The 24,854-nt window shown below is 42.2% G+C and overlaps 1 protein-coding gene across 4 annotated transcripts in view; it reads right to left on the bottom strand.

The window, feature by feature from the left end:
* LOC106576865 (putative ZDHHC-type palmitoyltransferase 6) overlaps positions 1–19,768 on the bottom strand; it is a 29,712-nt gene extending 9,944 nt beyond the window's left edge. For 2 of the 4 annotated variants that reach the window (XM_014154364.2, XM_014154365.2), the window contains exons 1-4: positions 19,471–19,768; positions 10,451–10,586; positions 9,907–10,017; positions 1,819–1,951 (exon numbers count right to left, since the gene is read on the bottom strand). In XM_014154364.2, the coding sequence (XP_014009839.1) occupies positions 1,819–1,951; positions 9,907–10,017; positions 10,451–10,586; positions 19,471–19,573 (483 nt within the window). In that variant the 5' untranslated portion in view covers positions 19,574–19,768. The remainder of the gene's footprint in view (positions 1–1,818; positions 1,952–9,906; positions 10,018–10,450; positions 10,587–19,470) is intronic. The other 2 variants (XM_014154367.2, XM_014154368.2) reach the window with 2 other exon arrangements.
* Between the last annotated feature and the right edge of the window lie 5,086 nt (positions 19,769–24,854).

The raw sequence follows: 24,854 nt of genomic DNA, 5'->3' as shown, positions 1-24,854 counted from the left end.
AATGGAATAGACAACAGGTGGAAATTATAGGCAATTAGCAAGACACCCCCAATAAAGGAGTGGTTCTGCAGGTGGTAACCACAGACAACTTCTCAGTTCCTATGCTTCCTGGCTGATGTTTTGGTCACTTCTGAATGCTGTCGGTGCTCTCACTCTTGTGGTAGCATGAGACGGAGTCTACAACCCACACAAGTGGCTCAGGTAGTGCAGCTCATCCAGGATGGCACATCAATGCGAGCTGTGGCAAAAAGGTTTGCTGTGTCTGTCAGCGTAGTGTCCAGAGCATGGAGGCGCTACCAGGAGACAGGCCAGTACATCAGGAGACGTGGAGGAGGCCATAGGAGGGCAACAACCCAGCAGCAGGACCGCTACCTCCGCCTTTGTGCAAGGAGGAGCAGGAGGAGCACTGCCAGAGCCCTGCAAAATGACCTCCAGCAGGCCACAAATGTGCATGTGTCTGCTCAAACGGTCAGAAACAGACTCCATGAGGGTGGTATGAGGGCCCGACGTCCACAGGTGGGGGTTGTGCTTACAGCCCAACACCGTGCAGGACGTTTGGCATTTGCCAGAGAACACCAAGATTGGCAAATTCGCCACTGGCGCCCTGTGCTCTTCCCAGATGAAAGCAGGTTCACACTGAGCATGTGACAGACGTGACAGAGTCTGGAGACGCCGTGGAGAACGTTCTGCTGCCTGCAACATCCTCCAGAATGACCGGTTTGGCGGTGGGTCAGTCATGGTGTGGGGTGGCATTTCTTTGGGGGGGCCGCACAGCCCTCCATGTGCTCGCCAGAGGTAGCCTGACTGCCATTAGGTACCGAGATGAGATCCTCAGACCCCTTGTGAGACCATATGCTGGTGCAGTTGGCCCTGGGTTCCTCCTAATGCAAGACAATGCTAGACCTCATGTGGCTGGAGTGTGTCAGCAGTTCCTGCAAGAGGAAGGCATTGATGCTATGGACTGGCCCGCCCGTTCCCCAGACCTGAATCCAATTGAGCACATCTGGGACATCATGTCTCGCTCCATCCACCAACACCACGTTGCACCACAGACTGTCCAGGAGTTGGCGGATGCTTTAGTCCAGGTCTGGGAGGAGATCCCTCAGGAGACCATCCGCCACCTCATCAGGAGCATGCCCAGGCATTGTAGGGAGGTCATACAGGCACGTGGAGGCCACACACACTACTGAGCCTCATTTTGACTTGTTTTAAGGACATTACATCAAAGTTGGATCAGCCTGTAGTGTGGTTTTCCACTTTCATTTTGAGTGTGACTCCAAATCCAGGCCTCCATGGGTTGATAAATTGGATTTCCATTGATTATTTTTGTGTGATTTCGTTGTCAGCACATTCAGCTATGTAAAGAAAAAAGTATTTAATAAGATTATTTAATTCATTCAGATCTAGGATGTGTTATTTTAGTGTTCCCTTTATTTTTTTGAGCAGTGTATTTTAAATAGTGCAGCAGCAATCCTAAAAAGTTGAAGGGTACTGCAGCCAAGTGCTCCATCGGGCTCCAGCTCTTTCAGCAAGCAGCGCATGTTACAGAGATTGTGCACTTGTTCACCTCCCTCCACTGATATGAACAGACCTGACTGGAAATATGGTGGAACCCCCACTTTCCTATGCCTCCACTAATTCAATGCTTTTACATTTGTGGGAAATAGTGAATGAGTGCACACTTCAGGAGAAAGGAGATATTATTGTGACACACCTAACTCTGTAAGGTAAACTCCATAGCGAAACTCCCCAATAGAAGAGGAACATGGAAGTCATCATTAGACTTACTCTCCAAGCAAGTAAGTGTGTACACCTCACCTTGTTTCGAAGCAGGTAGCGAACCACCTCGGTGTTGCCAGCATCAGCAGCCAGGTGTAGAGGTGTGACATTGTACATGTCTCCATCGCACCACCTGAACATTCCCGTCTCCCACAGGTACTGCATTGCAACACTGGGAGACACGACGCAGGGTAAGTGTGTGTAGTGTGTGTGTGTGTGTGTGTGCGCATGACATATGTCATGTCTTGACATCATATGTCACTGATGCACAACACATATAGTGGCAAGAAAAAGTATGTGAACCCTTTGAAATGACCTGTACTTCTGCATAAATTGGTTATAAAATTTGATCGGATCTTCATCTAAGGTCACAACAATAGACAAACACAGTCTGCTTAAACTAATAACTCAAACAATAATACGTTTTCATGTCTTTATTGAACACACTGTGTAAACATTCACAGTGCAGAGTGGAAAAAGTATGTAAACCCTTGGACTTAACTGGTTGACCCTCCTTTGGCAGCAATAACCTCAACCAAACATTCTGTAGTTGCGGATCAGACCTGCACAATGGTCAGGAGGAATTTTGGACCATTCCTCTTTACAAAACTCTTTCAGTTCAGCAATATTCTTGGGATGTCTGGTGTGAACCGCTCTCGAGGTCATGCCACAGCATCTCAATCGGGTTGAGATCAAGACTCTGACTGGGCCACTCCAGAAGGAGTATTTTCTTCTGTTGAAGCCATTCCGTTGTTGATTTACTTCTGTGTTTTGGGTCGTTGTCCTGTTGCATCACCCAACTTCTGTTGAGCTTCAATTGGTGAACTGATAGCCTTACATTCTCCTGCAAAATGTCTTGATAAACTTGGGAATTCATTTTTCCATCAACGATAGTAAGCTGTCCAGGCCCTGAGACAGCAAAGCAGCTCCAAACCATGATACTCTCTTCACCATACTTTACAGTTGGGATGAGGTTTTGTTGTTGGTGTGCTGTGCCTTTTTTCCCCACCACACATAGTGTTGTGTGTTCCTTCCAAACAACTCAACTTAAGTTCCATCTGTCCACATAATATTTTGCCAGTAGCACTGTGGAACATCCAGATGCTCTTTTGCTAACTTCAGATGTGCAGCAATGGTTTTTTCTGTGGTGTCCTCCCATGAACACCATTCTTGTTTAGTGTTTTACGTATCGTATACTCATCAACAGAGATGTTACCATGTTCCAGATATGTCTGTAAGTCTTTAGCTGACACTCTAGGATTCTTAACCTCATTGAGCATTCTGCGCTGTGCTCTTGCAGTCATCTTTGCAGGACGGCCACTCCTAGGGAGAGTAGCAACAGTGCTGAACTTTCTCCATTTTTAGACAATGTGTCTTACCGTGGACTGATGAACATCAAGGCTTTTAGAGATACTTTTGTAAACCTTTCCAGCTTTATGCAAGTCAACATTTCTTAATCTCGGGTCTTCTGAGATCTCTTTCGTTCGAGGCATGGTTCACATCAGGCAAAGCTTCTTGTGAAGAGCAAACTCAAATTATGTGAGTTTTTTGAAGTGCAGGGCAGCTCTAACCAACATCTCCAATCTTTTCTCATTGATTGGACTCCACATTAGCTGACTCCAATTAGGTTTTGGAGAAGTCATTAGCCTAGGGGTTCACATACTTCTTCCAACCTACACTGTGATTAAATTATGTATTCCAATATAGACAAGAAAAATACAATAATTTGTGTGTTATTAAGTTTAAGATTAGTTTAAGCAGACTGTGTTTGTCTGTTGTGATTTAGATGAAGATCAGATCTAATTTTATGACCAATTTATGTAGAAATCCAGATAATTTCAAAGGGTTCACATACAGTTGAAGTCGGATGTCTACATACACTTAGGTTGGAGTCGTTAAAACTCATTTTTCAACCACTCCACAAATTTCTTCTTCACAAACTATAGTTTCGGCAAGTCTGTTAGGACATCTACTGTGTGCATGACAAGTCATTTTTCCAACAGTTGTTAACAGACAGATTTTTTCACTTATAATTCACTGTATCACAATTCCAGTGGGTCAGAAGTTTATATACACTAAGTTGACTGTGCCTTTAAACAGCTTGGAAAATTCCAGAAAATTATGTCATGGCTTTAGAAGCTTCTGATAGGCTAGTTGATATCATTTGAGTCAATTGGCGGTGTACCTGTGGATGTATTTCAAGGCCTACCTTCAAACTCAGTGCCTCTTTGCTTGACATCATGCGAAAATCAAAAGAAATCAGCCAAGACCTCAGAAAAAGAATTGTAGACCTCCACAAGTCTGGTTCATCCTTCGGAGCAATTTCCAAACGCCTGAAGGTACCACATTCATCTGTACAAACAATAGTACGCAAGTATAAACACCATGGGACCACACAGCCATCATTCCGCTCAGGAAGGAGACGTGTTCTGTCTCCTAGAGATAAACATACTTTGGTGCGAAAAGTGCAAATCAATCCCAGAACAGCAGCAAAGGACCTTGTGAAGATGCTGGAGGAAACGGGTACAAAATTATCTATATCCACATAACATGAAAGGCCGCTCAGCAAGGAAGAAGCCACTGCTCCAAAACCACCATTAAAAAAAGCCAGACTACGGTTTGCGACTGCACATGGGGACAAAGATTGTACTTTTTGGAGAAATGTCCACTGGTCTGATGAAACAAAAATAGAACGGTTTGGCCATAATGACCATCGTTATGTTTGGAGGAAAAAGGGGGAGGCTTGTAAGCCGAAGAACACCATCCCAACTGTGAAGCACGGGGGTGGCAGCATCATGTTGTGGGGGTGCTTTGCTGCAGGAGGTACTGATGCACTTCACAAAATAGATGGCATCATGAGGGAGGAAAATGATGTGGATATATTGAAGCAACATCTGAAGACATCAGTCAGGAAGTTAAAGCTTGGTCGTAAATGGGTCTTCCAAATGGACAATGACCCCAAGCACTCTTCCAAAGTTGTGGCAAAATGGCTTAAGGACAACAAAGTCAAGGTATTGAGTGGCCATCACAAAGCCCTGACCTCAATCCTATAGAAAATTTGTGGGCAGAACTGAAAAAGCGTGTGTGAGCAAGGAGGCCCACAAACCTGACTCAGTTACAAGCTGTCAGGAGGAATGGGCCAAAATTCACCCAACTTATTGTGGGAAGCTTGTGGAAGGCTACCCGCAACGTTTTACCCAAGTTAAACAATTTAAAGGCAATGCTACCAAATGCTAATTGAGTGTATGTAAACTTCTGACCCACTGGAATTGTGATACAGTGAATTATAAGTGAAATAATCTGTCTGTAAACAATTGTTGGAAAAATTGCTTGTCATGCACACAGAAGATGTTGAAAAACGAGTTTTAATGACTCCAACCTAAGTGTATGTAAACTTCCGACTTCAACTGTACATACATACATACATACATACATACAACCGTTCAAAAGTTTGGGTTATTGTAGTTGGAAACATATTTTTATGGAATACCTACATAGGCATACAAAGTAGAGGTTGACCGATTTTATGATTTTTCAACGCAGATACCGATTTATCGGAGGACCAAAAAAAAGCCTATACCGATTAGTCGGCCAATTTTATATATATTTATAATAATGACAATTACAACAATACTGAATGAACAATAAACACTTATTTTGACTTAATATATTACAATCTATTTAGTCTCAAATAATGAAACGTTCAATTTGGTTTAAATAATGCCAAAAACACAGTGTTGGAGAAGAAAGTAAAAGTGCAATATGTGCCATGTAAAAAAGCTAAAGAGTAAGTTCCTTGCTCACAACATGAGAACATATGAAAGCTGGTGGTTCCTTTTAACACGAGTCTTCAATATTCCCAGTTAAGAAGTTTTAGGTTGTAGTTATTATAGGAATTATGACACGTTGACTATTTCGCTCTATACCATTTGTATTTCATATAACTTCCACTATTGGATGTTCTTATAGGCACTTTAGTATTGCCAGCCTAATCTCGGGAGTTGATAGGCTTGAAGTCATTGCTAAGACCTGCTCGCAAACACAGTAAAGTGCTGTTTGAATGAATACTTACGAGCCTGCTGCTGCCTACCACCGCTCAGTCAGACTGCTCTAACAAATATCAACTAGTGATTGTGAAGATTGATTGTTTTTTATAAGATAAGTTTAATGCCAGCTAGCAACTTACCTTGGCACCTTGCAGCCACAAGGTCCTTTTGATGCTGCACTCGCATAACAGTTGGTCAGCCTGCCACGCAGTCTCCTCATGGATTGCAATGTAATCGCTGTCCAAGAAGGCTGATTACCGATTATGAAAACTTGAAAATCGGCCATGCCGATTAAATCGGTCAACCTCTAGTACAGAGGCCCATTATCAGCAACCATCACTCCTGTGTTCCAATGGCACGTTGTGTTAGCTGATCCAAGTTATCATTTTAAAAAGGCTAATTGATCATTAGAAAACCCTTTTGCAATTATGTTAGCACAGCTGAAAACTGTTGTTCTGATTAAAGAAGGAATAAAACTGGCCTTCTTTAGACTAGTTGAGTATCCGGAGCATCAGCATTTGTGGGTTCGATTACAGGCGCAAAATGGCCAGAAACAAAGACCTTTCTTCTCAAATTCATCAGTCTATTCTTGTTCTGAGAAATAAAGCCTATTCCATGCAAGAAATTTCCAAGAAACGGAAGAACTCATTGAACGCTGTGTACTACTCCCTTCACAGAACAGCGCAAACTGGCTCTAACCAGAATAGAAAGAAGAGTGTGAGGCCCCAGTGCACAACACATTAGTGTCTAGTTTGAGAAACAGACGCCTCACAACTCCAACTGGCAGCTTCATTAAATAGTACACGCAAAACACCAGTCTCAACGTCAACAGTGAAGAGGCGACTCCGGGATGCTGGCCTTCTAGGGCAGAGTTGCAAAGAAAAAGCCATATTTCTGTCCAGTGTCTGTTCTTTTGCCCATCTTAATGGCTTTTTCTTTGCAACTCTGCCAAGAAAGCCAGCATCCCGGAGTCGCCTCTTTACTGTTGACGTTGAGACTGGTGTTTTGCGGGTACTATTTAATGAAGCTGCCAGTTGAGGACTTGTGAGGTAGAGCTGGCTCTTGTAGGTGAACGTTGGGAGCCGGCTCGGAAATCAGAAGAGCCAAATCTTAAAATATGATAAAATTAAGATATGAATCATCCAAATATTTAAATGAATAGAATTAACTAATTCAAAGAACGAAAAAAGAAATAAAATATAGGCCTAAATGCTCAAGCGCACAAATTAGTTCTGAAAGATCTGCAGATCTTCTGATCTGGTGGAAGAACAATGCCTCTAGTAAGCCGTGGGTAGACAAAGTCACGACAGGGAGACTGCATAGTGGCCACATCCGTTCCCTCAGAGGGTCTTCTCGGAAACGGGACAAAATTACTGAGAGAAGAAACCGCATTAGCCCCTCAAGTGAAGTAGCTTCCATTTCTGAATGCAAATCTCTCATAAAAGCAAAATATGGTCAGCATTGCTGTGTGCTGCTGGTTATAACATGGCAATAAAGAAGAGAGGGACCAGTTTAATGTTTTAAGTGAGATGCTGCAGTTTGCACGTTGTTATTTATTTTTCTTTGATATGGTGCAATATTCTATTATGTTTTTCAGATTGTATTCATTTTGAATTGTTACATTTATATGCACTTTTTATATACATTCAAAAAGTTCTACTTAAATGCACATGTGTAATAGCATCCTTTTTTACATTTATTTCAATTTGTGGGATGCTGCAGTTTTGCAAATTGTTATTTCTTTATGGTGCAATACTCTTATGCTGTTCAAATTGTATTCGTACTTTGTTTATATACATTAAAAAGTTATACTTTAAATGCAAATGTTTAATAGCATTCTTTATCATAACAAACCAATGCATTTTTAAATACATTGTGGTTAAGGTAGAGTATGATTTTCATTAAATAATTTAATTAGAATTGTTTTAACACCTATCATAGTCAAGCTATCGCAAACTGTTTGACTTGAAAAAAATACAAAACATATTTTTTTGGAGCCATTCTTGAGCCAAAAGAGCCGGCTCTTTTTGGTGAGCTGAGCCGAACGAGCCAGCCTATCACTATTGTGAGGCGTCTAGTGTCTAGTTTGAGAAACAATGTACTTGTCCTCTTGCTCAGTTGTGCACCAGGGCCTCCCACTCCTCTTTCTATTCTGGTTAGGGCCAGTTTGTGCTCTTCTGTGAAGGGAGTAGTACACTGCGTTGTACAAGATCTTCAGTTTCTTCACAATTTCTCGCATGGAACAGCCTTTATTTCTCAGAACAAAAATAGACTGACAAGTTTCAGAAGAAAGGGCTATGTAGATATTCCATAAAGAAAATCTGCCGTTTCCAGCTACAATAGTCATTTACAACATTAACAATGTCTACAATGTATTTCTGATCAATTTGATGTTATTTTAATGGACAAAAAAGTGCTTTTCTTTCAAAAACAAGGACATTTCTAAGTGACCCCAAACTTTTTAACAGTAGTACATACATACATACATACATACATACATACATACATACATATACTCAGCAAAAAAGGAAATGTCCCTTTTTCAGGACCCTGTCTTTCAAAGATAATTAGGAAAAATCCAAATAACTTCACAGATCTAAAGGGTTTTAACACTGTTTCCCATGCTTGTTCAATGAACCATAAACAATTAATGAACATGCACCTGTGGAACGGTCGTTAAGACACTAACAGCTTACAGCTGGTAGGCAATTAAGGTCACAGTTATCAAAACTTAGGACACTAAAGAGGCCTTTCTACTGACTCTGAAAAACACCAAAAGAAAGATGGCCAGGAACCCTGCTCATCTGCGTGAACGTGCCTTAGGCATGCTGCAAGGAGGCATGAGGACTGCAGATGTGGCCAGGGCAATAAATTGCAATATCCGTACTGTGAGATGCCTAAGACAGCACTACAGGGAGGCAGGACGGACAGCTGATCGTGGCAGACCACGTGTAACAACACCTGCACAGGATCGGTACATCCGAACATCACACCTGCGGGACAGGTACAGAATGGCAACAACATCTGCCGAGTTACACCAGGAACGCACAGTCCCTCCATCAGTGCTCAGACTGTCCGCAATAGGCTGAGAGAGGCTGGACTGAGGGCTTGTAGGCCTGTTTTAAGGCAGGTCCTCACCAGACATCACCGGCAACAACGTCGCCTATGGGCACAAACCCACCGTCGCTGGACCAGACAGGACTGGCAAAAAGTGCTCTTCACTGACGAGTCGTGGTTTTGTCTCACCAGGGGTGATGGTCGGATTCGCGTTTATCACCAGACGAATGAGCATTACCTGTAATCTGAAGCGGGATTGACTTGGAAGTGGAGGGTCCATCATGGTCTGGGGTGGTGTGTCGCAGCATCATCGGACTGAGCTTGTTGTCATTGCAGGCAATCTCAACGCTGTGCATTACAAGGAAGACATCCTCCTCCCTCATGTGGTACCCTTCCTGCAGGCTCATCCTGACATGTCCCTCCAGCATGACAATGAGCCATACTGCTCGTTCTGTGCATGATTTCCTGCAAGACAGGAATGTCAGTGTTCTGCCATGGCCAGCGAAGAGCCCGGATCTCAATCCCATTGAGCACGTCTGGGACCTGTTGGAGCGGAGGGTGAGGGCTAGGGTCATTCCCCCCAGAATTGTCCGGGAACTTGCAGGTGCCTTGCTGTGAGATGTTACCCCACTCTTCCACCAAGAACTGCCGAATCTGGTCCAGTCAATGAGGTGGAGATGCACTGCAGTACTTAATGCAGCTGGTGGCCACACCAGGTAGTGACTGTTACTTTTGATTTTGACCCCCCTTTGTTCAGGGACACATTATTCAATTTCTGTTAGTCACATGTCTGTGGAACTTGTTCAGTTTATGTCTCAGTTGTTGAATCTTATAATGTTCATACAAATATTCACACATGTTAAGTTTGCTGAAAATAAACACAGTTAACACAGTGAGAGGACGTTTCTTTTTTTGCTGAGATATAGATAGATAGATAGATATACACACATACATACACACACACACGTGTTTGTGTAATATCATGTAGGTCTGTGTGTGTGTGTGTGTGTGTGTGTGTCCTTACATGTTGCCTCCAGACACTCCATGGTGTAGGGCGGTTTTTCCCTGATGGTCTACCATGCGTAGATCAGCTCCATGCTGCATAATCTGGTGCATCACATATACATTACCATGCCTGGAGAGACAGACATTACCGTCAATAATAATTACTAGCATTAATAGTACAATTAATTCTTTACTAGTGCTAGGAACACAAGCTTTTCACTACACCCGCTAAATTTGTGTATGCGACCAATAAAATTTGATTTGCACTTGTTCACTCCCCCTCAAGGATTTCAAGGCATTGGACTGATGTAAGCACAGGCTGGAGGGAGGTTCCACCATATTTCTTCCACCAGTCCATTCCTTTTACATCCATGAGGGGGAGTGTACGAGTACACATTTCAAGGAGAAGAGGGAGAGACAGGGGCATTTCTAGATGCTCCAGGGGCCCAACACTTTTCCACTAGTCCCTTTCCATAGATCTAATAGGACTGGATAGGGGGACCTATTCAATCCATTAAAATCTGCAGATACTGACGTGGTAGGAGACAGGTAGTGTTACCGACCTGCAGGCTAAATGGAAGGCGGTCATTCCTGCATCACAGGTCAGGTTGGGGTCAGCTCCATTGCTTAGCAACAGGTTAACTATCGAACGGTTACCTTGGAGGGCCGCAAAGTGGAGAGGGGTGAAACCACCCCAACCTACACACAGACGCAAATACAGACCGACACACAAAGATGATTAGGGTGCTATAACTGTAAATGATCACATTTATTTTATTACTTACAGATAGTCACTTCCAACCTAACCACCTAAAGAGCAGTAGGCCTACTATTGTCTCTATACCAGTCTTTTTAGCTGCTGTGACTTCCTGCCATACTGTCACAGGAGATGTCTGAAAGGATAGACTAACTACTCATCTCAGATCACTGATAAAACAGACAAGGTCCCTCAACATGACAAAATCCCAACAGGAGACATCAGCAGTCAGCTTTCAGCAGTCATCTAAGAACAGTGAGTGGTGATGCATTCTGGAACTGTGATGGAACGCTGGACCTTACATTTTGTATGATTTTAAACTAGGCGGAATATGGCCAGTAGTGATTAGATTGGTTATAACACATTATATATATATATATATATAATGTGTTATAACCAATCTCTGCTGCCTGTAACAAAGCAATTTGCTCATGCATGTTTGATGCTGCAAAGCGATAGCTGTGTGAAAAAGGCTTCTGGAAAAGCTCTGACAACAATCATCTCAGTATGATCACCTCTGACATGCTTATTATTCAGCATTTTCTTACAGAAGTTAAGAACAAATTCCCTAGAATAACGGTATGATAATTTATGCACACTACCCGGACGTGCCCTTAGAATAGGCTACCGTATGGTTAGCCCAAAGTCGGTTTCCTCCTCAACTCAAGAAGGCGGGAGAAAATGAAAAGAAATATGCATACTCTTTATGAAACACCATTTTCCACCACCATGCTAGAGTGGCTATTGCTAGTCCTGGATGTCACGTACCGCGTTAATCCAAGTACCGCGTTAAGCCAATCAGATTGCAGCAGTCTGTATTTTCACCCCTGGCCTGATAGTTCGAAAATGAAAAACAGCCCAAGACCATTATTCCTCCTCCACCAAACTTTACAGTTGGCACTATGCATTGGGGCAGGTGCCGTTTTCCTGGCATCCGCCAAACCCAGATTTGTCCGTCGGACTGCCAGATGCTGAAGCGTGAGAGAGTCCAATGGCAGCGAGCTTTACGCCACTCCAGCCGACACTTGGCATTGTACATGGTGATCTTAGGCTTGTCTGCGGCTGCTCGGCCATGAAAACCCATTTCATGAAGCTCCCGACAAACAGTTCTTGTGCTGACATTGCTTCTAGAGGCAGTTTGGAACTCGGTAGTGAGTGTTGCAACCGAAGACACATGCTTCAGCACTCTGCGCTTCCGTTCTGTGAGCTTGTGTGGCCTACCACTTCAAATCAAATTTTATTGATCACATACACATGGTTAGCAGATGTTAATGCGAGTGTAGCGAAATGCTTGTGCTTCTAGTTCTGACCGTGCAGTAATATCTAACAAGTAATCAAACAATTTCACAACAACTACCTTATATATACACACACACACACACACACACACACACACACACACACGCGTGTAAAGGAATCAATAAGAATATGTACATATAAATATATGGATGAGCAATGGCCGTGCAGCATAGGAAAGATGCAGTAGATGGTATAGAGTACAGTATATAGATATGAGATGAGTAGTGTATGTATACATTATATAAAGTGGCATTGTTTAAAGTGACTAGTGATACATTTATTACATCCAATTTGTTATTATTAAAGTGGCTAGAGATTTGAGTCAGTATGTTGACAGCAGCCACTCAATGTTAGTGATGGCTGTTTAACAGTCGGATGGCCTTGAGATAGAAGCTGTTTTTCAGTCTCTCGGTCCCAGCTTTGATGCACCTGTACTAACCTCGCCTTCTGGATGATAATGGGGTGATCAGGCAGTGGCTCGGGTGGTTGTTGTCCTTAATGATCTTTTTGGCCTTCCTGTGACATCGAGTGATGTAGGTGTCCTGGAGGGCAGGTAGTTTGCCCCCGGTGATGAGTTGTGCAGACCTCACTACCCTCTGGAGAGCCTTACGGTTGTGGGCAGTTTCCGTACCATGCGGCGATACAGCCCGACAGGATGCTCTCAGGATGCCAAATTCCTTCAGCCTCCTGAGGTTGAAGAGGCGCTATTGCGCCTTCTTCACCACACTGTCTGTGTGGGTGGACCATTTCAGTTTGTCCATGATGTGTACGCTGAGGAACTTAAAACCTTCCACCTTCTCCACTACTGTCTCATCGATGTGGATAGGGGGGTGCTCCCTCTGCTGTTTCCTGAAGTCCATGATCATCTCCTTTGTTTTGTTGACGTTGAGTGTGAGGTTATTTTCCTGACACCGGACTCCAAGGGCCTCGCCTCCTCCCTGTAGGCCATCTCGTCGTTGTAGGTAATCAAGCCTACCACTGTAGTGTCGTCTGCAAACTTGATGATTGAGTTGGAGGCGTGCATGGCCACGCAGTCATGGGTGAACAGGGAGTACAGGAGAGGGCTGAGAGCGCACCCTTGTGGGGCCCCAGTGTTGAAGATCAGCGGGGTGGAGATGTTGTGTCCTACCCTCACCACCTGGGGGCGGCTCCAGGACCCAGTTGCACAGGGAGGGGTCGATACCCAAGGTCTTGACTGATTTATTTTGATTTTCTCATGATGTCAAACAAAGAGGCACTGAGTTTGAACGTAGGCCTTGAAATACATCCACAGGTACACCTGCAATTGACTCAAATGATGTCAATTAGCATATCAGAAGCTCTAAATCCATGACATAATTTTCTGGAATTTTCCAAGCTGTTTAAAGTCAACTTAGTGTATGTAAAGATCTGACCCACTGGAATTGTGATACAGTGAATTATAAATGAAATAATCTGTCTGTAAACAATTGTTGGAAAAATTACTTGTGTCATGCACAAAGTAGATGTCCTAACCGACTTGCCAAAACTATAGTTTGTTAACAAGACATTTGGGGAGTGGTTGAAAAACGTATTTTAATGACTCCAACCTAAGTGTATGTAAACTTCTGACTTCAACTGTATAAACTCGGGCAAAAAAAGAAACGTCCTCTCACTGTCAACTGCGTTTATTTTCAGCAAACTTAACATGTGTAAGTATTTGTATGAACATAAGATTCAACAACTGAGACATAAACTGAACAAGTTCCACAGACATGTGACTAACAGAAATGGAATAATGTGTCCCTGAACAAAGGGGGGTCAAAATCAAAAGTAACAGTCACTACCTGGTGTGGCCACCAGCTGCATTAAGTACTGCAGTGCATCTCCTCCTCATGGACTGCACCAGATTTGCTGGTGATGTCTGGTGAGGACCTGCCTTAAAACAGGCCTACAAGCCCTTAGTCCAGCCTCTCTCAGCCTATTGCGGACAGTCTGAGCACTGATGGAGGGATTGTGCGTTCCTGGTGTAACTCGTGCGTTCCTGATGTTCGGATGTACCGATCCTGTGCAGGGGTTGTTACACATGGTCTGCCACTGCAAGGATGATCAGCTGTCCGTCCTGTCTCCCTGTAGTGCTATCTTAGGCGTCTCACAGTGCGGACATTGCAATTTATTGCACTGGCCACATCTGCAGTCCTCATGCCTCCTTGCAGCATGCCTAAGGCACGTTCGTGTAGATGAGCAGGGACCCTGGCCATCTTTCTTTTGTTGTTTTTCAGAGTCAGTAGAAAGGCCTCTTTAGTGTCTTAAGTTTGAATTGCCTACCGTCTGTAAGCTGTTAGTGTCTTAACGACCGTTCCACATGTGCATGTTCATTAATTGTTTATGGTTCACTGAACAAGCATGGGAAACAGTGTTTAAACCCTTTACAATGAAGATCTGTGAAGTTATTTGGATTTGTATGAATTATCTTTGAAAGACAGGGTCCTGAAAAAGGGACGTTTCTTTCTTTGCATGGGCTGCATCTCAATCCACCGTATCCGCCTATGTCACCCTTCCGCATCTGCGGTGGAAAGTGTCAGAGCTACAGCGCTGTTTGTCAGACCAGGAGACATCCTTAAAACTGTCTTCTCACAAAAACGTCTGTAGGATCCGAACAGTTTGGCCTACAAACAAACCCATCTATAGAAAGTGGAGACTCTCACGTTTTGCTCTATGACCCCCCCAAAAATGACACGGGACTCGTTTAAAGGCAACCCATATAAATGAATGGAAGTACGTCGGTAGTTTTGTGACTGTCTTTTTTAATGAATGTGTTATTCGATGCACTTCTATGGGCTATACTGTAGTAGTAAAGGCCAAATTGTATATTTAAAATCTTTTTTTAAATATATTTTTTTGATACCTAAAGGGGTCCTACAATTCCAAATCAAATACCTAAATGATCCATGGTATGACCTTCTTAAAACAATTCCATATGTCAGCTTAGAACCAACAACATTGTAGTTACTCCACAATACTAGCCTAAATGACAGGGTGACAAGAAGGATATATATTCCAAAACATGTATCCTGTTGGCAATATGGCACAAAAGTAAAACTGCAAACAATGTGGCAAAGAAATGAATACAAAGCGTTATATTTTGGTCAAATCCAACACATCACTGAGTACAATTCTTCATATTTTCAAGCATGGTGGTGGCTGCATCATGTTATGGGTTTGCTTGTCGTTGGCAAGGACTAGAATGTTTTTGGGGATAAAAATTAACAGAATAGAGGTAAGCACAGGCAAAATCCTAGAGGAAAATCTGGTTCAGTATGCTTTCCAACAGACACTAGGAGAGAAATTCACCTTTCAGCTGTACAATAATCTAAAACGCAAGGCCAAATATACACTGGAGTTGCTTACCAAGACAACATTGAATGTTCCTGAGTGGCCAAGATACAGTTTAAATTGGCTTGAAACTCTATTGCAAAACTTGAAAATGGCTGTCTGGCAATTATCAGCAAACAACTTCACAGAGCTTGGAAGGGTTTTTAAAAGAATGTGCAAATATTGTACAATCCAGGTGTGCAAAGCTCTTAGAGACTTACCCAGAAATACTCACAGCTGTAATCATTGCAAAAGGTGATTGTAACATGTATTAACTCCAGGCTTGAGTACTTATGTAATCAAAATATATATATATATTTTTTTTTCTACCTCATTACATTATTTTGTATAAATCGTTGACAAAACAATTACAATGAAATCCATTTTAATCCGACCTTGTAACACAACAAAATGTGGAAAAAGTCAAGGGGTGTAAATACTTTCTGAAGGCACTGTATATACAGTGAGGGAAAAAAGTATTTGATCCCCTGCTGATTTTGTATGTTTGCCCACGGACAAAGAAATGACCAGTCTATAATTTTAATGGTAGGTTTATTTGAACAGTGAGAGACAGAATAACAACAACAAAAATCCAGAAAAACGCATGTCAAAAATGTTATAAAATGATTTGCATTTTAATGAGGGAAATAAGTATTTGACCCCTCTGCAAAACATGACAGTACTTGGTGGCAAAACCCTTGTTGGCAATCACAGAGGTCAGACGTTTCTTGTAGTTGGCCACCAGGTTTGCACACATCTCAGGAGGGATTTTGACCCACTCCTCTTTGCAGATCTTCTCCAAGTCATTAAGGTTGAGGCTGACATTTGGCAACTCGAACCTTCAGCTCCCTCCACAGATTTTCTATGGGATTAAGGTCTGGAGACTGGCTAGGCCACTCCAGGACCTTAATGTGCTTCTTCTTGAGCCACTCCTTTGTTGCCTTGGCTGTGTGTTTGGGGTCATTGTCATGCTGGAATACCCATCCACGACCCATTTTCAATGCCCTGGCTGAGGGAAGGAGGTTCTCACCCAAGATTTGATGGTGCATGGCCCCGTCCATCGTCCCTTTGATGCGGTGAAGTTGTCCTGTCCCCTTAGCAGAAAAACACCCCCAAAGCATAATGTTTCCACCTCCATGTTTGACAGTGAGGATGGTGTTCTTGGGGTCATAGGCAGCATTCTTCTTCCTCCAAACACGTTGAGTTGATGCCAAAGAGCTCCATTTTGGTCTCATCTGACCACAACACTTTCACCCAGTTGTCCTCTGAATCATTCAGATGTTCATTGGCAAACTTCAGACGGACATGTATATGTGCTTTCTTGAGCAGGGGGACCTTGCGGGCGCAGCAGGTTCAGTCCTTCACGGCGTAGTGTGTTACCAATTGTTTTCTTGGTGACTATGGTCTCAGCTGCCTTGAGATCATTGACAAGATCCTCCCGTGTAGTTCTGGGCTGATTCCTCACCGTTCTCATGATCATTGCAACTCCACGAGGTGAGATCTTGCATGGAGCCCCAGGCCGAGGGAGATTGACAATTATTTTGTGTTTCTTCCATTTGCGAATAATCGCACCAACTGTTGTCACCTTCTCACCAAGCTGCTTGGCGATGGTCTTGTAGCCCATTCCAGCCTTGTGTATGTCTACAATCTTGTCCCTGACATCCTTGGAGAGCTCTTTGGTCTTGGCCATGGTGGAGAGTTCGGAATCTGATTGATTGATTGCTTCTGTGGACAGGTGTCTTTTATACAGGTAACAAGCTGAGATTAGGAGCACTCCCTTTAAGAGTGTGCTCCTAATCTCAGCTCGTTACCTGTATAAAAGACACCTGGGAGCCAGAAATCTTTCTGATTGAAAGGGGCTCAAGTACTTATTTCCCTCATTAAAATGCAAATCAATTTATAACATTTTTGACATGCGTTTTTCTGGATTTTTGTTGTTGTTATTCTGTCTCTCACTGTTCAAATAAACCTACCATTAAAATTATAGACTGATCATTTCTTTGTCTGTGGGCAAATGTACAAAATCAGCAGGGGATCAAATACTTTTCCCTCACTGTACAGTGCAGTTATCTTATTCAAAAAAAATGTGAAAAACAAAATCCTGATCATTCTACACACAATACCCCATAATGATAAAGTGAAAACAGGTTTAGAATTTTTTGCTAATTTATTAAAAATAAAAAACAGATACCATATTTAAATAAGTATTTCAGACCCTTTGCTATGAGACTCTAAATTGAGTTCAGATGCATTCTGTTTCCATTGATCATCCTTGAGTCCACCTGTGGTAAAAATTGATTGGACATGATTTGGAAAGGCACACACCTGTCTACATAAGGTCCCACAGTTGACAGTGCATGTCAGAGCAAAAACCAAGCCACGGGGTCGAAGGAATTGTCCCTAGAGCTCCGAGACAGGATTGTTTCGAGGCAAAGATCTGGGGATGGGTACCAAAACAGTTCTGCAGCTTTGAAGGTCCTCAAGAGCACAGTGACCTCCATCATTCTTAAATGGAAGAAGTTTGGAAACACCAAGACTCTTCATAGAGCTAGCCGCCTGGCCAAACTGAGCAATCGGGGGAGAAGGGCCTTGGTCAGGGAGGTGACCAAGAACCCTATGGTCACTCTGACAGAGCTCCAGAGTTATTCTGTGGAGATGGGAGAACCTTCCAGAAGGACACCATCTCTGCAGCACTCCACCAAATCAGGCCTGTATGGTAGAGTGGCAAAATGGAAGCCACTCCTCAGTAAAAGGCACATGACAGCCCACTTGGAGTTTGCCCAAAGGCACCTAAAGGACTCAGACCATGAGAAACAAGATTCTCGTCTGATGAAACCAAGATTGGCCTGAATACCAAGCGTCACGTCTGTAGGAAACCTGGAACCATCCCAATGGTGAAGCATGGTGGTGGCAACATCTCTGGAGAGACCTGAAAATAGTTGTGCAGCAACACCACACATCCAACCTGACAGAGCTTGAGAGGATCTGCAGAGAAGAATGGGAGAAACTTCCCAAATACAAGTGTGCCAAGCTTGTAGCATCATACCCAAGAAGACTCAAGGCTGTAATCACTGCCAAAGGTGCTTCAAAGTACTGAGTAAAGAGTCTGAATACTTAAGTAAATGTAATATTTCAGTTTAAGTGTTTTTATTTATTTTGCTAAAGTTTCTAAATGTTATTATGGGGTATAGTGTCGATTGATGAGGAGGGAAAAAAAACAATTTAATCCACTTAGAATCAGGCTGTAACATAACAAAATGTTGAAAAAGTCAAGGGGTCTGAAAACTTTCCGAACACACTATATAGTATAATGAGTGTGCATAGGGTCAGTACAAGAGTCAGTGCAGATAGGCAATTAATGGTACCCAAACTATTTAGCAGCCTTCTTTTTTATATGTTTTTATTTAACCTTTAACTAGGAAAGTCAATTAAGAACAAATTCTTATTTACAATGAAGGGGATGGGGGCTGGGATTAAACATTTAAATGTAGGACAAAACACAGATCACGACAAATGACACCACAAGTCGACATAAAGGGAGACCTAAGACAACAGCACAGCATGGCTTGGGGGTAGAAGCTTTTTCAGCGCTTGTTGCTCCGATACCGTTTGCCAGACGGTACCAAAGTGAAAAGTCTATGGCTTGGGTGGCTGGAGTCTTTTACAATGTTTCGGACTTACTCTGTTTTAGTAGCAAAACGGTACTGTTTGGGCTAATGACTACAACCCAGGGTTGAAAAAAAAAAAGAGGACCGCTGCAACCTGATAGAAAGAACAGTATGCGACATCCGGGACAAGCATTAGCCACTCTAGCATGGTGTTTCATAAATAAAGTATGCGTATTTTCCCTGTTTTTTTTCTCGCCATTAAATCGAGTTAAAGAGGAAATCGACGCCTTTGCAGCCTGAATGGACAGTGTTATGTACGAACCGGTCCACGGGGATACATATACTTTTATAGCCGGCTGTGCACGAAAAGGGTTGGGTTTGTTAAAATTGACTCCGACGCGACAATATCTATCTACCAGGCCTGTCCTGAGAACAGTCTTGGTTTCCACAAATGCTCTTCTGCAATATGGTAGGCTTTTGGATAAAAAAAAAAATTCGAAAATAACATTAATTCCCCAAATGTGTGCACAATAAATTGTTGGCTAATGCATACTACAAAAATGCATAGGCAGGCCTATAAACGTACCTTTCTCTTTGAGGATAGATCGATCATGTTGAATGAAATGTGCACACTGATCAATGTTCCCTCGTTGGATACAGTCAAAAATGTCCCCGTCGATCGGAAGCATAATGCGAATACTGTGACGCCTGACTATCACTCTGTCAATGTAAACAACATATCTTTACAGAGACGATACATTGTAACAACAATCATACGTTCATTTAGTAAAGACCCTTGTCTATCAAGGATTTAGATTTTTTTTGTCTTTAAACTGTCTGCAGTCACGCATGCTACGTTCACGTTAGGTTAGACTGCAGTTGGCAGGACAGACCCCGCCTAGCGCATCTGATTAGATATAGACACACGTGACCCGGTTCTGAGTTTTCCTCATCACTTGTGTTACTAGAATATTCTATTTTAAAAGCAACGACTATTAATGTTAATTTGAGAGACTCTGATGTTGTTTTATTTTGATCCAAATGATATGGACCCTGATTTAACTTTCATTGTTAATTTCTTTATCTTTCATGGAAGATTATTTATTCATAAAATGAAGTGGGCAGAGAACAAACCCCTCTTCACATTATTTAAGATAGAATTTAAATATTATTTTGAAATGATCGGTAAATGTAAAAACAAAAAAGCAATACGCACCATAAAAGTATTTAACAAATTGAAAATTCATCTTGATATGTAATACCCCTGTCTGTTAGGTTTATGTACTGTTTTTTGTATTTGTTGTATTCATAATATATATGAATATATATATACTTGTGTTCCTAGAAATAAAACCATGCAGTGCAGCCAGCATTTAGTATTATTCTGTATGTGAACCCGAGACTCTCCATCTAGTATGATATGTTACGTTTCGTATGGTATTCATTTGTGGATGTCCATCATCTATTACTTACTATGTTACGAATTACAATTTGTATGATATGTTATGAATTTGCTAAAGCTACAAATGTTACAATTTTGCTAAACATATGACATTTTACTAATTCCAGGTTGTTGTGGGTAACGTTAGCTAGGTGTCTAGATGGCTTACGCTGACGTTAGCTAGCTGGCTAACATTAACTAGGCTAGGTGTTAGGATTAAAGGTTAAGGTTAGGGGAAGGGTTAGCTAAAAGGGAAAAGGTTAGGGGAAGGGTTAGCTAACATGCTATGTAGTTGTAAAGTAGTTGAAAACTTGCTAATTAGCTAAATGCTGAAGTTGTCCATGAGATTCGAATATGCAACCTTTGATTGCTAGACGTAACCTTCTGTCATATTTAACCATAGCAATCATAACATATCAATCATACTATTTTTACGGTCCCGGATTTACTTTTACTGTTACGTCTAGTCTATGAGACCAGGCTGCGTATATGGATTTGTTGATTTATATCAGAGAAACTGAAAATCTCAATAATAAATCTCTTCCATTGAAAGACGTATTTAAAATGAATGTTGCTGGCTGTGGCTGCTAAGGTTGCCTGTCGGATAAGTGCCTATGTTTAGCCAACACTATGTTTAGCTAACTTTACAAAGTTTCTACCGTAGCTCGCAAAGTAAACATTATCAGCCAACAGTACATTGGCAAATGCGCCCTTTGCTGCTTGACAGGCAGAGCCCACAAAGTATGGGAAATTAACCTAAACCACTCATACTTGTCAGGTATAGTTCACTTTTATTTTATATCCCTCAAATATCAAATTAATGGAGGCCAATATTGAGAAATATCATGAGGCTACCCTCACAAAGTTTTCCATAAGCACAAAAAGCTTTTTTCTCTCAAATGTTTACATCCTTGTTAGTGCGCAATTTATCCTTTGTCAGGATAATCCATCCACCTGACAGGTGTGACATATCAAGAAGCTTATTAAACAGCATGATCATTGCACAGATGCACCTTGTGCCGGGAACAATAAAAGGCTACTCTAAAATGTGCAGTTTTGTCACACAACACAATGCAACAGATGTCTGAAGTTTTGAGGGAGCATGCAATTGACATGTTGACTGCAGGAATGCCCACCAGAGCTGTTGCCAGAGATTTTATGTTCATTTCTCTACCATAAGCCGCCTTCAACGTTGTTTTAGAGAATTTGCCAGTACGTCCAACCGGCCTCACAGCCCTTTGTGTGGAAAAACTAATTCTGATTGTCTGAGCCTGGCTCCCAAGGGGGTGGCGTATGCCCTCCCAGGCCCACCCATGGCTGTGCCCCAGCCCATTCATGTGAAATCTAAAGATTAGGGCCTAATTCATATATTTAAATTTACTGATTTCTTCATATGCACTGTAACTCAGCAAAATCTTTGCAATTGTTTCATGTTGCGTTTATATTTTTGTTCAGTATGGTTGTCAATTGTTTTAGCGGAGCTGGGGGTTTACTTGCCCCTAGGTTCAAAACCAGTTGAACATTCCAACCCATATGGACAACGCTTTAGAGCTGCCTAAAAAAGAACACAATGGGTTTCATTGAAATGATATGATAAACTCTGAAGAAATACAGTATGTTGGTAATGTTTAATAATAACCACTTGTTGAATTTCCTGTTAAAAAAGTCAGTGGCTAAAAGTAGGGGATGTGAAAGACATAGTTCATGGGAATTTTACTGGACAGTTTGAACGAAAGATAGAATGTATAGGCCTAAGGCCTATTATTTTATGATAGTCCAGGGTTGTAATTCTCATCAGTACCTGCTGCTCATTTGTAGTTTACACACCACAAGATGGTGCTATCTACTAGGACTAGTGGCAGGCTTCTCACACAGCACTACTTCAGTGAGAGCCATGTACTTCTTCACCCATTGAAAAAACTACAGCATTACACAAAGTGATTGCCTTTGATGTACAGTTATTTATTATCTCTTTTATAGTCCCTAGAGTGTATATTAAGTGAGAATAAACTATCAGTACTATAAAGTAATGATTAATATGGACATATTTCCATACCTTGAGGTGTATAGGGAAGTGCAATATCACAGAAAATATTGTTGTTGATGTTTGGCAACACTTTTTCCCTGCTATTATCATCATCAAGATTAGTAACATGACAGGTCTATAACAAGCCAAACAGGTCTCATTGTAGAGTGTAGGACCAGAAGGAAAAAGGAGCAGCAGGAGGCTCCCACGGGATGAAGGAGGAAGATGGTGGAAACTAATGGTGGGTCGGGTGAAGACGAGAGTACAGAGAGTGAGAGAGAGAGGGCTACAGTCGTGAAAAATAAAGGAACAAAATAAGTTAAGTTGTGATGTAAACTAACAAATCCCTAGATTCGTTTATAGTCGGAGTGAGGGTTTTGAATCAATGTTGCCTGGAGGATTCGTTCGAAGTCACGAAGAGTATCATGGAAGTGTTGGGTAAGGTGACGTCGGTGAGAGTAACAAGACCTGTTCTTACTCAGATTTTTTGTGTGTTCCGCGGAACAGAAGAAGTGTGCTTTTGTGACGTGGGGCCCAGGTACAGAGAATGGGCCAGACGAGGAATCAATGGTTCAGGATAAACATAAATACTTTACTGAAAATAAGGTAAAAGGAAGGATCACAGTAATACTGAAAAACCAACAAGGACTCGAAACTTACTCCGGTGACAAACACACAGAGCAACCAAAATCACGCTTCTGCAAACATGGACAGAAAACACAGCTCTTTTAAAAGGGATAATGAATGATAAGCAACACCTGAGTAACAAAGAAAGTCTCTAGGGCTGTCTCTGCCACCCTCTGGTGCCTGGAAGAACCATGACAGCTTTTTGCCCCAAAAAGATTTTTGAATGGAATGTTTTGTGTATGGATTTCCGAAGCAGGGCGCCTGTCAAGGGGGTTATTTATGGGGTTGCGCAGGAATTATATCGGGACATCAGATACAATATGCCACATCCACTTTATCAAGATACATTTTTTTCCATAAGAGATAAAACAATGCTCTATAAACAACCTGGTTACAATACATTTGCATGGTGAACATTGCATTTCAATAACACATTTACATTTCCTCAATCAGCCTCTGAGGTGCCTTTCATTCTCTACCTGACTGTCCTGTTTCAACAGGCTGCCCTGGTGTTGTCTGACACAGGAGTGTCTGGGCTGGACATTGTCTGACTTGTAATTTCACTCTCTTGCCTGTCTGTTTGCTCACACTCAGGTACATGTACTGTAGCAAGTGTCTCCTATTTCTCCTGTGTGTAACTCCCTTTTCTCTCTGTTTGTTAAGAATGGCCTTGTCATCCTTTTCTGTTTCTAGTAGTACTGGCAACCTAGTATTGAGTTTCCTGTTGAACAACAGCTCTCCAGGAGAGTAGCCCGGTAGATTAACAAAGCTAGATATGGATCAGTCTTTGAGTCAAGAGCTTTCTTAAGCAGTAGTTTCACTATTCTGACATCTTTCTCGATTAATCCATTAGACTATGAGTACAGTAGGTTCGATCTGACATACTTGAACCCCTACAGTTTAGCAAAATCACTGAAAGCCGAGCAGCTGAACTGTGTAGCGTTGTCCGTACGGACTACCGTACGGACAACGATTTGGCATGGGTCCTCAGATCCTCAAAAAGTTATACAGCTGCACCATCAAGAGCATCCTGACTGGTTGCATCACCACCTGGTATTGCAACTGTTTGGCCTCCGACGCAAGGCGCTACAGAGGGTAGTGCATATGGCCCGGTACATCACTGGGGCCAAGCTTCCTGCCATCCAGGACCTCTATATCAGGTGGTGTCAGAAGAAGGCCCAGAAAATTATCAAAGACCCAGCCACCCTTGTCATAGACTGTTCTCTCTGCTACCGCATGGCAAGCGGTACCGGAGCACCAAGTCTTGGTCCAAAAGACTTCTTAACAGCTTCTACCCCCAAGCCATAAGACTGCTTAACAGCTAATGAAATGGCTACCTGGACTATTTGCATTGACCCCCACACCCCTTTTTTTACACGGCTGCTACTCGCTGTTTATTATCTATGCATAGTCACTTTAACCCTACCTACATGTACATATTACCTCAATTACCTCGGCTGACTTGTACCCCCACACATTGACTCCGTACCAGGACCCCCTGTATATAGCCTTGTTATTGTTATTTTATTGTTGCTCTATTATTTTTTTACTTTAGTGTATTTAGTAAATATTTTCTTAACTCTTATTTTTCTTAAAACTACAATGTTGGTTAAGGGCTTGTAAGTAAGCATTTCACGATAAGGTCTACACCTGTTGTATTTGGCGCATGTGAGAAATAAAACTTGTCTTGTACTCACCTTGTCTAGACTGATCTGCCAAAACCCTGAGAAGGTGTCTAGCTTTAAGAAGTATTTAGCCCCATGCTATGTCCCCAAATATCACCCCCCTGGTAGGCAGCTGAAAGTGTTCTCTTTTAATTTTAACATACTTGTTCTCTTTTGGATCCATACACAGTCTGAGAGAGCCGCCTTTCTTC

The sequence above is a fragment of the Salmo salar genome, chromosome ssa18 (assembly GCF_905237065.1).
Source record: "Salmo salar chromosome ssa18, Ssal_v3.1, whole genome shotgun sequence".
Classification (NCBI taxonomy): domain Eukaryota; kingdom Metazoa; phylum Chordata; class Actinopteri; order Salmoniformes; family Salmonidae; genus Salmo; species Salmo salar.
Note: the sequence above shows the minus strand (reverse complement) of the source record. Positions and strands in the feature narration are given on the sequence as shown.